We start from the raw sequence: 12,330 nt of genomic DNA, 5'->3' as shown, positions 1-12,330 counted from the left end.
CAATGAATGCTTGTGAAGGCAATGAGAGGGCCAGAGGAGGAAAGGAAGGCAAGAGAGGGGAAGGAGAGAAGTGACCAGTAACATCAATATCATTGTCCATTAAAAAACTGATGACATCTACCTTATAAAATTCTTACAGAAAGCCACCAAATTTTGATGGACATACAAAACTGCCCGGGTCCAACCCCAGCGGGTCCAGGGGTCCCCAAAGGTGTGGACGGAGTCGGCGAAAAAGGAATGACATGGAGACAACGTTCAGTTGATCAGCAGCCTAGCCAGGATCTCTAGCCAGGATCTCCAGCTAAGTTCTGGTCTGGATCTCCAGAGAGGTTCTGCTCTGGATCTCCAGCCAGGTTCTGTGTCCATGTTGTCTTGCTAGGTTCTCCAGCCAGGTTCTGTAGCCAAGTTCCCTCACTAGGTTCTCCAGCCAGGTTCAGTCACCAGGTTCTAGTCAGGTTCTCTTGGCAATTTCTGTAGTCAGGTTCAGTCCAGGATCTTTTGCCATGTTCTCTCGCTAGGTTCTGTCTCTAGGTTCTGAGGCCAGTTTCTGTCCAGGATCTTTTGCCATGTTCTCTCCAGTGAAGTTCTTCTGTCTCTAGAGAACGTTCTGTGTAGGTTCTGTGCCTAGGTTCTGTCTCTCTTCGTTCTGTCTTCTTACATCTGTATTTATACCAGTTGATTCCAATCCTATCAATCTCTATTTCAAAGGTTAGGGCGTTTCTTATCTCCATTCCAGGGAGTAAAGATTATGTAGCTTAAGCATGATTGTTCGTAGTAACGTGATTAATTACCCACCTGGCACTTAGTTAAGGGGTTTTATTCCCTCCCTAACTTCAAGGGAAAATCCCTACCTGGGGAAACAACCTTTCTCAGAGACCTTGGTTAAAACACATAGTGCCAAGAAGGTGAGCAAACATATTAAGAACAGTATGCCATATATGCCAGGTCCCTTGAAACAGCAAGCATGGACCGGCTCCCGGCAAATTCCCCCTTTTTTATTTTTTAAAAGCGGGCATTAAAAAGAAAAACCTGAAATGCTCTCTTGTATCCATTTTAAGAGTAGGATTGGCGCTTTCCGCTATTACCTGAGGCCTGATCTATCACCCCAGGGAGAGCTTGCCAATCCTGCACTTTCCCGGGGTGGAAAGGCTGCAGTTGGGTTAAGGATAAGGCTCCTTGGGCCTACCTCCTCCCATGCCTTTACATTTACCTTTCCTTCCTCAGAAAAGCATGGACATACTTCTTGTATAAAATGTTCCATCTGACTGGGAGTAACCTTAATTCCTCTGCTAGCAAGCATATGTGTTAAAAGATCAATACAGAGTCTTATTTCTTTAGACTCAGTATGGCACATTTTAATCTAAGAATCAATACAGAGTCTTCTTTCTTTGGACTCAGTATGGCACATCTTCTCAATCTGAGTTCTGTACTATCCACCTTCTTACCCTACTTATCCTCTGTAGGGGGGTCTGCAGTACCCTGGTGGAGTCCTATCCCTCCCGAGTGTGGGGTTCTCAATTGGGGGGGGGGGGGCTTACCTAGGGGAATCCTGTTCCAGGAGTTCCCAAAGGTGTGGACGGAGTCGGCAAAGACTATCCACCCTACGGTGGAGTCTGATCCTTCCCGAGTGCGGGGCGCTTACCTAGGGGTCCCTGTTTGGGCGCCATATGCCGGGGTCCAACCCCAGCAGGTCCAGGGGTTCCCAAAGGCATAGACGGAGTCAGAGAAGAAGGAATGACATGGAGACAGCGTTCAGTTGATCAGCAGCCTAGCCAGGATCTCCAGCCAAGTTCTGGTCTCGATCTCCAGAGAGGTTCTGCTGTTTATTGTTTTGTTACATCCGTATTTATACCAGTTGATTTTAAGCCTGTCAATTTCTTTTTTTTTTTTTTTTGAAGCTGTATGACAAACAAACCTCTCACCCCTCAGCCCACTCAAGTCTTTTTTTTAAAAATATTTTATTGATTTTTTACAGAGAGGAAGGGAGAGGGATAGAGAGTTAGAAACATCGATGAGAGAGAAACATCAATCAGCTGCCCCCTGCACACTCCCCACTGGGTATGCGCCCGCAACCAAGGCACATGCCCCCGACCGGAATCAAACCCGGGACCCTTGAGTCTGCAGGCCGACGCTCCATCCACTGAGCCAAACCGGTCAGGGCCCACTCAAGTCTTTATTTCAGAAGCTAGAGAAGCAAAGGTGATGACAATACAACTTAAATACACGTCTCTTCTATTAGAAAACAAGGTCAAGTCTCCAGCGAAGCCTGTCAATTTCTATTACAAAGGTTAGGGCGTTTCTTATCTCCATTCCAGGGAGTAAAGATTATGTAGCTTAAGCATGATTGTTCGTAGTTAAAGTGATTAATTACCCGCCTGGCACTTAGTTAAGAGGTTTTATTCCCTCCCTAACTTCAGGGGAAAATCCCTACCTGGGGAAACAACCTTTCTCAGAGACCTTGGTTAAAACACATAGTGCCTAGAAGGTGAGCAAACATACTAAGAACAGTATGCCATATATGCCAGGTCTCTTGAAACAGCAAGCATGGACCAGCTCCCGGCACAAAACGTAATTTTGCGCTCTAGCTGTTTTGGCACAGTGGATAGAGCATTGACCTGCAAGGGTCCTAGGTTCATTTCTGGTCAAGGGCACATGCCCAGTTTGTGGGCTCAATCCCCAGTAGGGGACGTGCAATGATGATTCTCTCTCATCATTGATGTTTCTCTCTTTCCCTCTCCCTTCCTCTCTGAAATCAATAAAAATATATTTATGAAACAAACATAATTTTGCTACAATCCTACGTATGTTCTCTGACAGAATGATGAGTTCAGTAGGCCACGTGTTGAAACAGCATTTAATTAAATATTTTAAAACTTTATTCCATGTCAAGAAAGAGGAAAGAAATGCCCAACATAATGTGAAATCAGTGGGAAGTGCATCTGTGCTGGACTGCGTGAGGACGGGGCCTCTGACTGCAGTCAGGGCAGGAACTCAGCGGGGGGCCAGGGGGCTAGAGGTAACAGGGCGAGGAGGTAATAACAGCTGTGAGTGCTCACCTTAGCACTGGGTGACGCTGTCCAACTATGACAGCGACTGCCTGGCCTTTGGGCTGCTTTGTTTGTTTTGAGTCTTGGAAGTCAGCCCTCCCAACACCCCCAAGAGGGTGGGAAAAAACATTGCTTTCATAAGTATGGTGTAGATCAGCAAATGTAAGAGAAGTGAGCGTGACATGTTGATTTCATAATGAGATTAATTCCATAGGCCACAGAGGAAAATAAGTCCTATAATATTTTATTCAAGCCTAATAAGTAATCTGTGTTCCTTTTCCTTTTCATTTATTTACTGGAAGCCCGGTGTACGATATTTGTGCACTTGGGGGGAGGGGAGGCGAGGAGGAAGGGGTGTGTTTCTCAACCCGGCCTGTGTCCTCTTGCCGTCCAGGACCCTTGGGTGATGCCCACTCCCCAGGGGACCTAAGCCGGTAGGAAGACATCCCCCAAGAGGTCCTTAGCATTGCCTCAGAGACAGGACAGGCTCCCACCATTGCTACTGCGCTCGCCAGCCATGAGCCTGGCTTCTGGCTGAGCAGCGCTCCCTCCGTGGGAATGCACTGACCACCAGGAGGCAGCTCCTGCATTGAGTGTCTGCCCCTAGTGGCCAGTGTGTGTCATAGTGACTGGTCGTTCCGCCATTCAGTCAATTTGCACATTAGTCTTTTATTATATAGGATTTTAATCCTCCTCACCTGAGTGAGGATATTTTTTCCATTGATTTTAGAAAGAGTAAAAGGAAGGAGAAGGAGAAGGGGGTGTGGAGAGGGGAAGAGAGACAGAGAACAAGGGGGGGGAGGAGGAGAGGAGAGAGAAACATCGATGTGGATGTGACAGAGACACATCAACTGGTTGCCTCCCAACAGCCCTGGTCGCAGGAATGGGACCTGCAACCCAGGTACATGCCCTTGACCTGGAATCGAACCCAAGAACCTCAGATGTGCAGGCCCTAACCACTGGAAAACGCAAGCCAGGACTCCTTATCATTTTTAATTTGAACATGATTCTCTTTGTCCTCCTGCTTTTATTATTCTTCCTCAGTTGCCTCTTTTTTTTCCCTCTCACCCAAGGATACGATTGTTGATTTTAGAGAGAGGAGGAGAGAGGTGGGGGGTGGGGGTGAAACGGGGGACACTGATATGAGAGAGAAACATTGATCAGTTGCCTCCTGTATGGGCCCTAAATGGGAATAGAACCCACAACCTTTTGGTGTATGGGACCATACTCCAACCAACTAAACCACCGGCTGGGGCTCAGTTGCCTCTTTTGTCAGCCATAGGCATTACTTTTTATTTCTCTTATCCCATTTAATATAATATAGACTATATAATATAAACTAGCTCTCCTTGGAGTCTTAGTGCAACCCCACCCCTAAAACCCTCTTTTGCCATTCCTTATTTTAAAGGAGTGCTCCCTAACCAAGAGTTTAAATTTTCATTCCACCTAAGATGTCTTTTGGGGGGAACAACCAGTGATATATGCATCTACTGCTATTTTTATCACTCCACATTTACTAAAGTCTAATTCTCTACTTCAAGAACTTCAGCTTTTTTTTCCTAACTTTTTAAAAAGAAAGATCACATATGATGAAGTTATTTTCTAAAAGTATTATATAAATTGTTTTTACCTGCAATATACAGGTTTCTACTTGTATTTAGTCAGTAGTTTTTAAACTTTAGGTAGGAGTAAATTAGGTTTTTTATTTGCTCATTCTACTTGCCCTCACCTTTAATGTCTTTTATAGAAAAGGACATTCCTAAATTTCTTTTCCCTCTTTCTTCCCTGACAAACATAAGTGCCACCTTATTGTGAAATCATTCCTCCCCACTCTGTCAGTTAGATGTGTTGGTTGCTGGGCTACTGTCGCCTTTGTTACACCTGTCTTAGTCTATACTTCCTATAAACTCTCATTTTTCTGTTAATATATTATTTTGCCTTTAAAATACGATTTTTAACAGCAGAATATTTGGTGTCTAAACACAGTCATCTAGTTAAAAACCAAACCATATGGGGGGCAGGAGGGAGGGGTACAAGAGATCAACCGAAGGACTTGTATGCATGCATATATGCATAACCAATGGACATGGGACGCTGGGGGGTGGGGGAGGCCAGGGGATAGTCAAGGGCGGGGGAAAAAAAAAAAGACACATATGTAATACCCTTTGTAATACTTTAAGCAATTAAAAAAAAAAAAAAGGGTGAATGTTATGTGAATTGTGTCTCCATAAAGCTGTTATTAAATGCAGGCATACTTGCTTCACAATAAAAAAACAAACAAACAAACAAACAAAAAAAACCAAACCATAGTTCTACAACCCTAATGAGTCAACTCCTAATTTTCCACCTGTTGTCCAATTTCTGGACATAGTTTTACACATTCTGTAAAAATAGTGAAGTTGGAATTTTTATCTTCTACTTTTCTCATTTAACATTGTTATATTTTTTCAGTTTTGTCCCATTTTTACATATTTTTTATTCCTTTTAAAACTATCTGTGCATGCTTGTTTTTCTAAAATTGATTTGGATTGTTAATTATTATAAATCATATTAGAAAACTGTCCAAAATTGGGTCATCACCAGAACAAGAATTAAATTTCGGTTATTTTCCCAAAAGTTTATAAATACATGTTAAATTAATATACTAGTTTTCTAAAAGGACTAATGAAATAACAACACATTAAGTAAGTGCTTCATGAAATTTCTGCTTTTATGGTTAGAACTTCTTTTTTTCAATCCTCACCTGAAGACATGCTTAGAGAGAGGAAGAGAGAGAAACATCGATCAGTTGCCTTCAGTGCATCCCAACTGGGGACCAAACCCACACCCAGGCATGTGCCCTGACCGGGAATTGAACCAGCAACATTTTGGTGGACAGGACGACGCGCCATCAACTGAGCGACTCTGGCCAGGCTGGTTAGAACATTTAAAGGCTCTCAAGGTGAGTTCATAAAGTATCCTAAGTTGCCTGCCTGGGTCCTGCTTAATAAGTACGTTAGCCCTGTGTTTTTTGTTCTCAATAGTTATTCTGAGTGACCTTGAAACTTTGTGTCTACGTTTACTGCGCGCCTCTGATGTAGATCACTTTTCAAGATGAGTGGGTAATAGGTCCTTTTCCTTTTCCTTTTCCTTGCAAGGCCAGAGAAACTAGGCATGGATGTACTTGTAACTATAATAACATGAAAATGTTATGAAAGAGGTGTGAATACAAAGCTACAGGATCATTGCAAAACAAGTGGACATAAGACAGATTTTGCTTATTTTCATTAGATCATATAAGAATTTTATAAGGTAGATGTCAGGCCTGAAAAATAGCAAACCACCTAGTGTGACTCAAGCATAATGAAAAACCATAAAACTGTGGGCAAGAGGCCTTTAGACAAAGGAAACATATGATAAGTATTACAAAAAGGTTATGTAAAAAAGTCACCAGACTGGAAGGGATACACTTTTAAAACGATAAATATTACAATGGGCATGTGGGCTATCCAGCTCTGCTAAGCCATAAATTCTTTGCCTCTAAATCACATACACGTAAAAGTGATGAAAAGAAGCTAATTAAAAAGGACTCTCACCATCATTTTACACCAAAGGCATTTCCAATCTTGTAGGCGAAGAACGCTGCCACACGTTTTGTCACAGACAACACACTTGGCACTCACAGGCAAGTTACCCTCTAGCCACTGGTGAGGCATAGCCACCTGTGCAGCAGGAGTAAAGCACAGTCAAATTAAAGACTGTGGAGGACACCATTCTTACCCTAGGAAGATATACAATCGAATCTTACTCTAAGAAATCAATAATATGTATCACTCATAGCATACGTTCATTTACCCCAGATTTATTGAGCATGTACTATATCCTAAGCACTTTAGAGGTACAAAGATACATATGGCTAAATCCCTGGCCTTCAGGTTTTGTAGTCTAATTGAGGAGAAAGGCATGTAAAAGGCATTATCACAGGGTCACAAAGTGCTACCAGATATTTGTATGCAAGGTGCAATGGAGGCAAGATTTTGAGGGAGGGGCACCGTTGAGAGGAGACCCTGAAGTCTGCGGAGTAAAGATCTGAGTAAACAGCTGAGCTAAGCCTTAAAAAATATCTTAGTTTGTCAGATAAGGCTCCACAGCACCAGCCCAGCACCATTCTTAAGTCCTATTCACATTTCCCTTAAACTTTAAGAGCTGAAGGAACCTGGTAAGGACCTAATTGAAAATAAAAACTCATAATTAACCAAATGTTTCCATTTTTAAGACTAATAGTAAACCCTCCCATGTAGGTCTGTCAGTATTTTCCCCAGGACAGAAAGTAAAAGAGAAGAGGTGCTGGGAAGGGGTCAGAGACAGAAGAGGGCTTACCCCATCCTCGTCCTCTATGATGTCCTTCCCGATGGAGGCCAGAGTCGTCCACTTGCAGTTATTTGTGGCCCTCACTGCACACCTTTTGTGGGCCTTGAATTTACACACTAAGAACACACAGGAAACCATTTCCAAATGAGTGTGTACTTTTAGACCAACAATTAAAGAAAATCACAGCATAACATTTTAAAGGGGTGGGGGATAGAAGGAAAAGTATATTTTAAAAAGTTTAAATTACTTTTTAACAAATAGCAATGGTACTCTATAAAGCAAATATGGTTATGTATGTATGAAGCACTCTGACCAAGCTATGAATTGCTACTTACATTCCATTTAATCATAGAAGAAAAACAGAAAGGAAATAAATGCAAAATAATTAGTTCTTGAGGAGAAAGGAAACAAATTCAGAATTACACGGGTGCTAGTAACATCCTATTTCTTATTCTGAGGACTAATTACATAAATGTGTTCAGTTCGTGAGAAAGCGAACGAGCTGAACACTTCTGATACTTAAAATAAAAAGTGTGAAAATACCATTGAGGTAAGAACAAGATAATTCAAAGGAGTTTTAAATTGCAAGTATGTCAAGAAACTATCTAGGCATCATGGGAAACAGGTTGATAGGGGTCACAAGGATGGCACTGTCCTTTGAAAGTATTGTGTTGGAATGACTACACTATCATGTAGAGAAAGAAATGATGAAGTGATATTCCCACTACATGCATCACTAATTCCTCCCAGTCAAATTACCACAAAGGAGCCTATAAAACGACAACAACAAAGAGACACTGAGTACTATCCAACATCAATGAAAGAAACAAATAAATTAAAAGACAGTCTGTGTTCATGGACTGGGAGAGTTAATATTGTTAAAATGTTCATATTACCCAAAGCAATCTAGAGATTCAATGCCCATCAAAATTCCAATGGTATTTTTCATAGAACTAGAACAAATAATTCTAACATTTATATGGAACCACAAAGACCCCAAATAGCCAAAGCAACCTTGAGAAAGAAGAAAGCTGGAGGTATCGTGCTCCCTGATTTCAAACTACAAGGTGAGGCAAAGGTTTACAATTGCTCGATTAGAACCTAATGTAATAATTAATAAATAATAATACAAGAATAAACTCTGTGTTTCACGTGTTCACATCTGTACTTTTGCCCCACCTTATATATTACAGAGTTGAAGTAATTAAAACAGTATTGTATTGGTGTAAAACTAGACATATAGATCAATGGAACAGAATAGAGAGCCCAGAATAAACCCATGCCTATATGATCAATTAATTTACAACACAGGAGCCAAGAATCTACAATGAGGAATGGAGAGTCTCTTGGATAAATTGTGTTGGGAAAATTAAACAGCCACATGCAAAAAATAATAAAACTGGACCACTATTTATATCATGTACAAAAATTATCTCAAACTAGATTAGACTTAAATGTAAGACCTGAAACCATAAAACTACCAGAAGAAAGGATAGATTGTAAGCTCCAAGAGAGACTACATCAAACTATAAAGCTTCTGCACAGAAAAGGAAACCAGCAACAAAATGAAAATGGCAATCTAGTGAGTGGGAGATACTAAATGCAATATATCTGGTAAAAGGTTAATATCCCAAATATATTAACAACTCATATAACACAATAGCGAAAAAAACAATCCGATTTTAAAAACGAGTAGAGAATCTCTCAGGTGACATTTTTCCAAGTATGACATACAAATGGCCAAAGGTACATGAAGAATTTCTCAACAGCACTAATCATCAGGAATCCTATCTAATTAAGAGGGAATATGCAAATTGACCATCACGCCATTACAAATATGGCAGCACCCATAGCCACAAGATGGCGGCACCCAGTCCCCTCAGTCGAGGTGCAGGCAAGCCTCGGATGGCAGCTGCCCAGCCACCTAGGCCGTCCGAGGCTCAGGTAACCAGGGCCGGCCGAGGCTGGTGCTGCTGGCAGTGGCAACAACAGAGGTGTGATGGGGAGTTGCCTTCCCCTAATTGCCGGGTCGCCTCCCACCCCTGAGGGCTCCCAGACTGTGAGAGGGGGAGGCCAGGCTAAGGGGCCCCCCTCCAGTGCATGAATTTTCATACACCAGGCCTCTAGTATGTAAAATAAAAACTACAATGAAATATCACCTCACACCTGCTAGAATGGCTATTAGCAAGAGATAAAAAAATTACAAGTGTTAGCAACGATGTGAAGAAAAGGGATCCCTTGTGCACTGTTGGCAGGAATGCAAATTGGTATAGCCACTATGAAAAGCAGTATGGAAGTTCCTCAAATTTTTAAAAACAGAACTACCATATGATACACCAATCCCACTTCTTGTTATTTATCTGAAGAAAATGAAAACACCAACTCAAAAAGATGTCTGCACTTCCATGTTCTCTGCAGCATTATTTACAATAGCCAAGACAGGAAAACAACCTAAGTGTCCATCAATGGGTGAATGGATAAAAAAAATGTAATATATATATGTTATTCAGTCATAAAAAAGAATGAAATTTTGCCATATGAGACAATATGCTAAGTGAAATAAGTCAGAGAAAGACAAATACCATAGCATCTCACTTATATGTGAAATACAAAAAACAACAACGAAGCTCAGAGATACAGAGAACAGATTGGTGGTTGCTAGAGGTCAGGGATGGGGAGGTGGCCAATATGGGTGAAGGGGGTCAAAAAGTACAAATTTCCAGTTATAAAATAAATAAGTCCTGGAGATATAATGCACAGCATGGTGACTATAGTTAATAATACTGTATTGTATATTTGAAAGTTGCTAAGAGAATAAATCTTAAAAGTTCTCATCACAAGCAAAACAATTTACTAGCATGTTACTATGTTGGTGATGGCAACTAGACTTATTCTGGTAATCATTTTGCAATATATACAAATACTGAAAAAAGAGAGAGAAAAATAAGAGGAAACAACCAGAAAGAAGCAACATAAATATGAAAAGCAAGTAAACCACAGATTATTTGAATAATTAACCCTGCTTATGAAAATCAGAACTTGACTACTACTAAACTTACCCTTCAAACGACACAAACTATCCAAGTGTTAACGGATACTGATGTTATACAAGTCTGAGTTTTCAGGTAAATATTTAAAAGCAGAGCTCACTTTGGTGGAAATATGAGGCAACTGTTGCTAAATTCTAAATGTAAGGTGGTTCCTTTTCACATGATTTTTAATATCTAACAGTAAACCATTCATAAACAAGAAATGATGGGTTCCACATCATTTTTTAAAGAAAACTTAATGTAATATGAAAACAAAGGGGTCAGGTAAAATAACTAAGATTTACATAATCAAATGTTCAAATACTTCAGGTATCATGAATAACCAAAATATGTATGGTCACTTAAGCTAAGCTGGTTTTTCCTCGTCTAGAGATACTGGACATGGTTCATTTACTAGTACACGCTCTTTTGTGTACATTGACAAATTCTTCCCTGGAAATCACACTGTTTTTGTGATAAATGACTTTGTGACTACAATACAGACTTCATGTAGAATACAACCATTATTCAATTTAATTTTATTGCTGACAAACATTAGTGTAAAAAAGAATACTATAGAAAGTAAGCTTAGTTTGAAAAACAATTTCAGCATTTTGCTCCAATACAAGTGACTATTTTAAAATATAGTTAGTGTCTCTAGGCCTTTTCATCTGTTATGGTGTTGCTCAAAAATGTGGTCCTAGTTTTAGTTTTATCTGTAGCATAATCCCAGGCGGCTCTTTAAGTACAAGTACTTGACATTAATGGTCAATAACTGTATTCTAAGAGGCAAAGAAGGAAGTAAAAGAGGGCAACAGGGTATAATTTCATGGCTTTTTTTTGTTTTGGGTGTTGTTGTTAATGATCACCCAAGAATTTTTCCATTGATTTTTAGAGAGAGTAGAAAGAAGGAAAGGGGGGGGGAGAGAGAGAAACCCTGATGTGAGAAAGACACATCCTCCCTGATTGGGGTAAGGATGGAACCCGCAATCCTGGTATATGCCCTTGACTGGGAATCAAACCCAAGATGCCTACCGCTCTAACCACTGAGTAAAATCAGCCAGGGCATCATGGCTTTTGAAAATTTTGCTATTAAAATTCAAACAGAACATTAAAAGTAAAAATCACAAATTTTTAATAATAAAGTGTATCATGAAATGATTCTTGAAAATTGCAAAGTTGCTTAATATAAAATAATAATAATACAAACCAGACTGTAATTATGGTGACTAAGAAATGATAATGATTAACAGGCACCTTAATTTTGTTAATTAACAATTAAATTTCTCCAAACAAGTTATTCTGAAATAAAGCACTTTTCCCTGACCTGTAAAGCCATTATTTTAAAACTCCAAGCCTTATAAAATATACTAACATGTAACAAAATTATGATTTTTTATTGAAATATTTATTCAGTTTTTACCACTCTTTATGTGTTCAACAGTGGTTAAAATAAAATTTCCTAAGCTGATCTATATGATACTGTTGATGAAAAAATCACCATTTAACTTATTTTGTTGAATTGATTCTTAAAAACTATAAAGAATAATTATGCTCTTAAATTATAATTAACATTCTCAATTGATTTGGGGATTACTTACAAAAAGTCTTTTGTCTTCTATTTTTCATATATTTTATGTATGCAAGGCTTTAAAGTAATACTTTTAATTATTTTTCAATATAAACCTAGAAGACAAATCAGGACAGCCTTGTCTTATTGTGAAAAATCACCACCGAAATTAGGGAAATGTATATAGCCTCACACAGGGAAGCTGGACTTCATTCTAACACAAAGTTATCCATTGTCACTAGTGAACAAATATTTTTTGTATTTGCATCTTTGTTATAACTTTTAAAGCCTCTTGTATCCTGTGGCTTTAGTTTTACTAAGCAGGTAGTTTATT

At 39.7% G+C, this 12,330-nt stretch overlaps 1 protein-coding gene across 3 annotated transcripts in view; it reads right to left on the bottom strand.

Moving 5' to 3' along the window:
* Positions 1-12,330, bottom strand: part of DGKH (diacylglycerol kinase eta) — a gene marked incomplete at its 5' end in the record, with an annotated part of 194,994 nt that overhangs the window by 65,496 nt on the left and 117,168 nt on the right. For 2 of the 3 annotated variants that reach the window (XM_081084491.1, XM_081084490.1), the window contains 2 exons: positions 6,623-6,748; positions 7,407-7,513. The exons of the other annotated variant lie outside the window; for it this stretch is intronic. In XM_081084491.1, coding sequence (XP_080940617.1) covers positions 6,623-6,748; positions 7,407-7,513 — 233 coding nt within the window. The remainder of the gene's footprint in view (positions 1-6,622; positions 6,749-7,406; positions 7,514-12,330) is intronic. 3 annotated transcript variants of the gene reach the window in all.

The sequence above is a fragment of the Myotis nattereri genome (genome assembly GCF_964212035.1).
Source record: "Myotis nattereri genome assembly, chromosome: 2".
Lineage (NCBI taxonomy): Eukaryota > Metazoa > Chordata > Mammalia > Chiroptera > Vespertilionidae > Myotis > Myotis nattereri.
The sequence above is the reverse complement of the archived record's forward strand: the minus strand, read 5'-3'. Positions and strand labels throughout refer to the sequence as shown.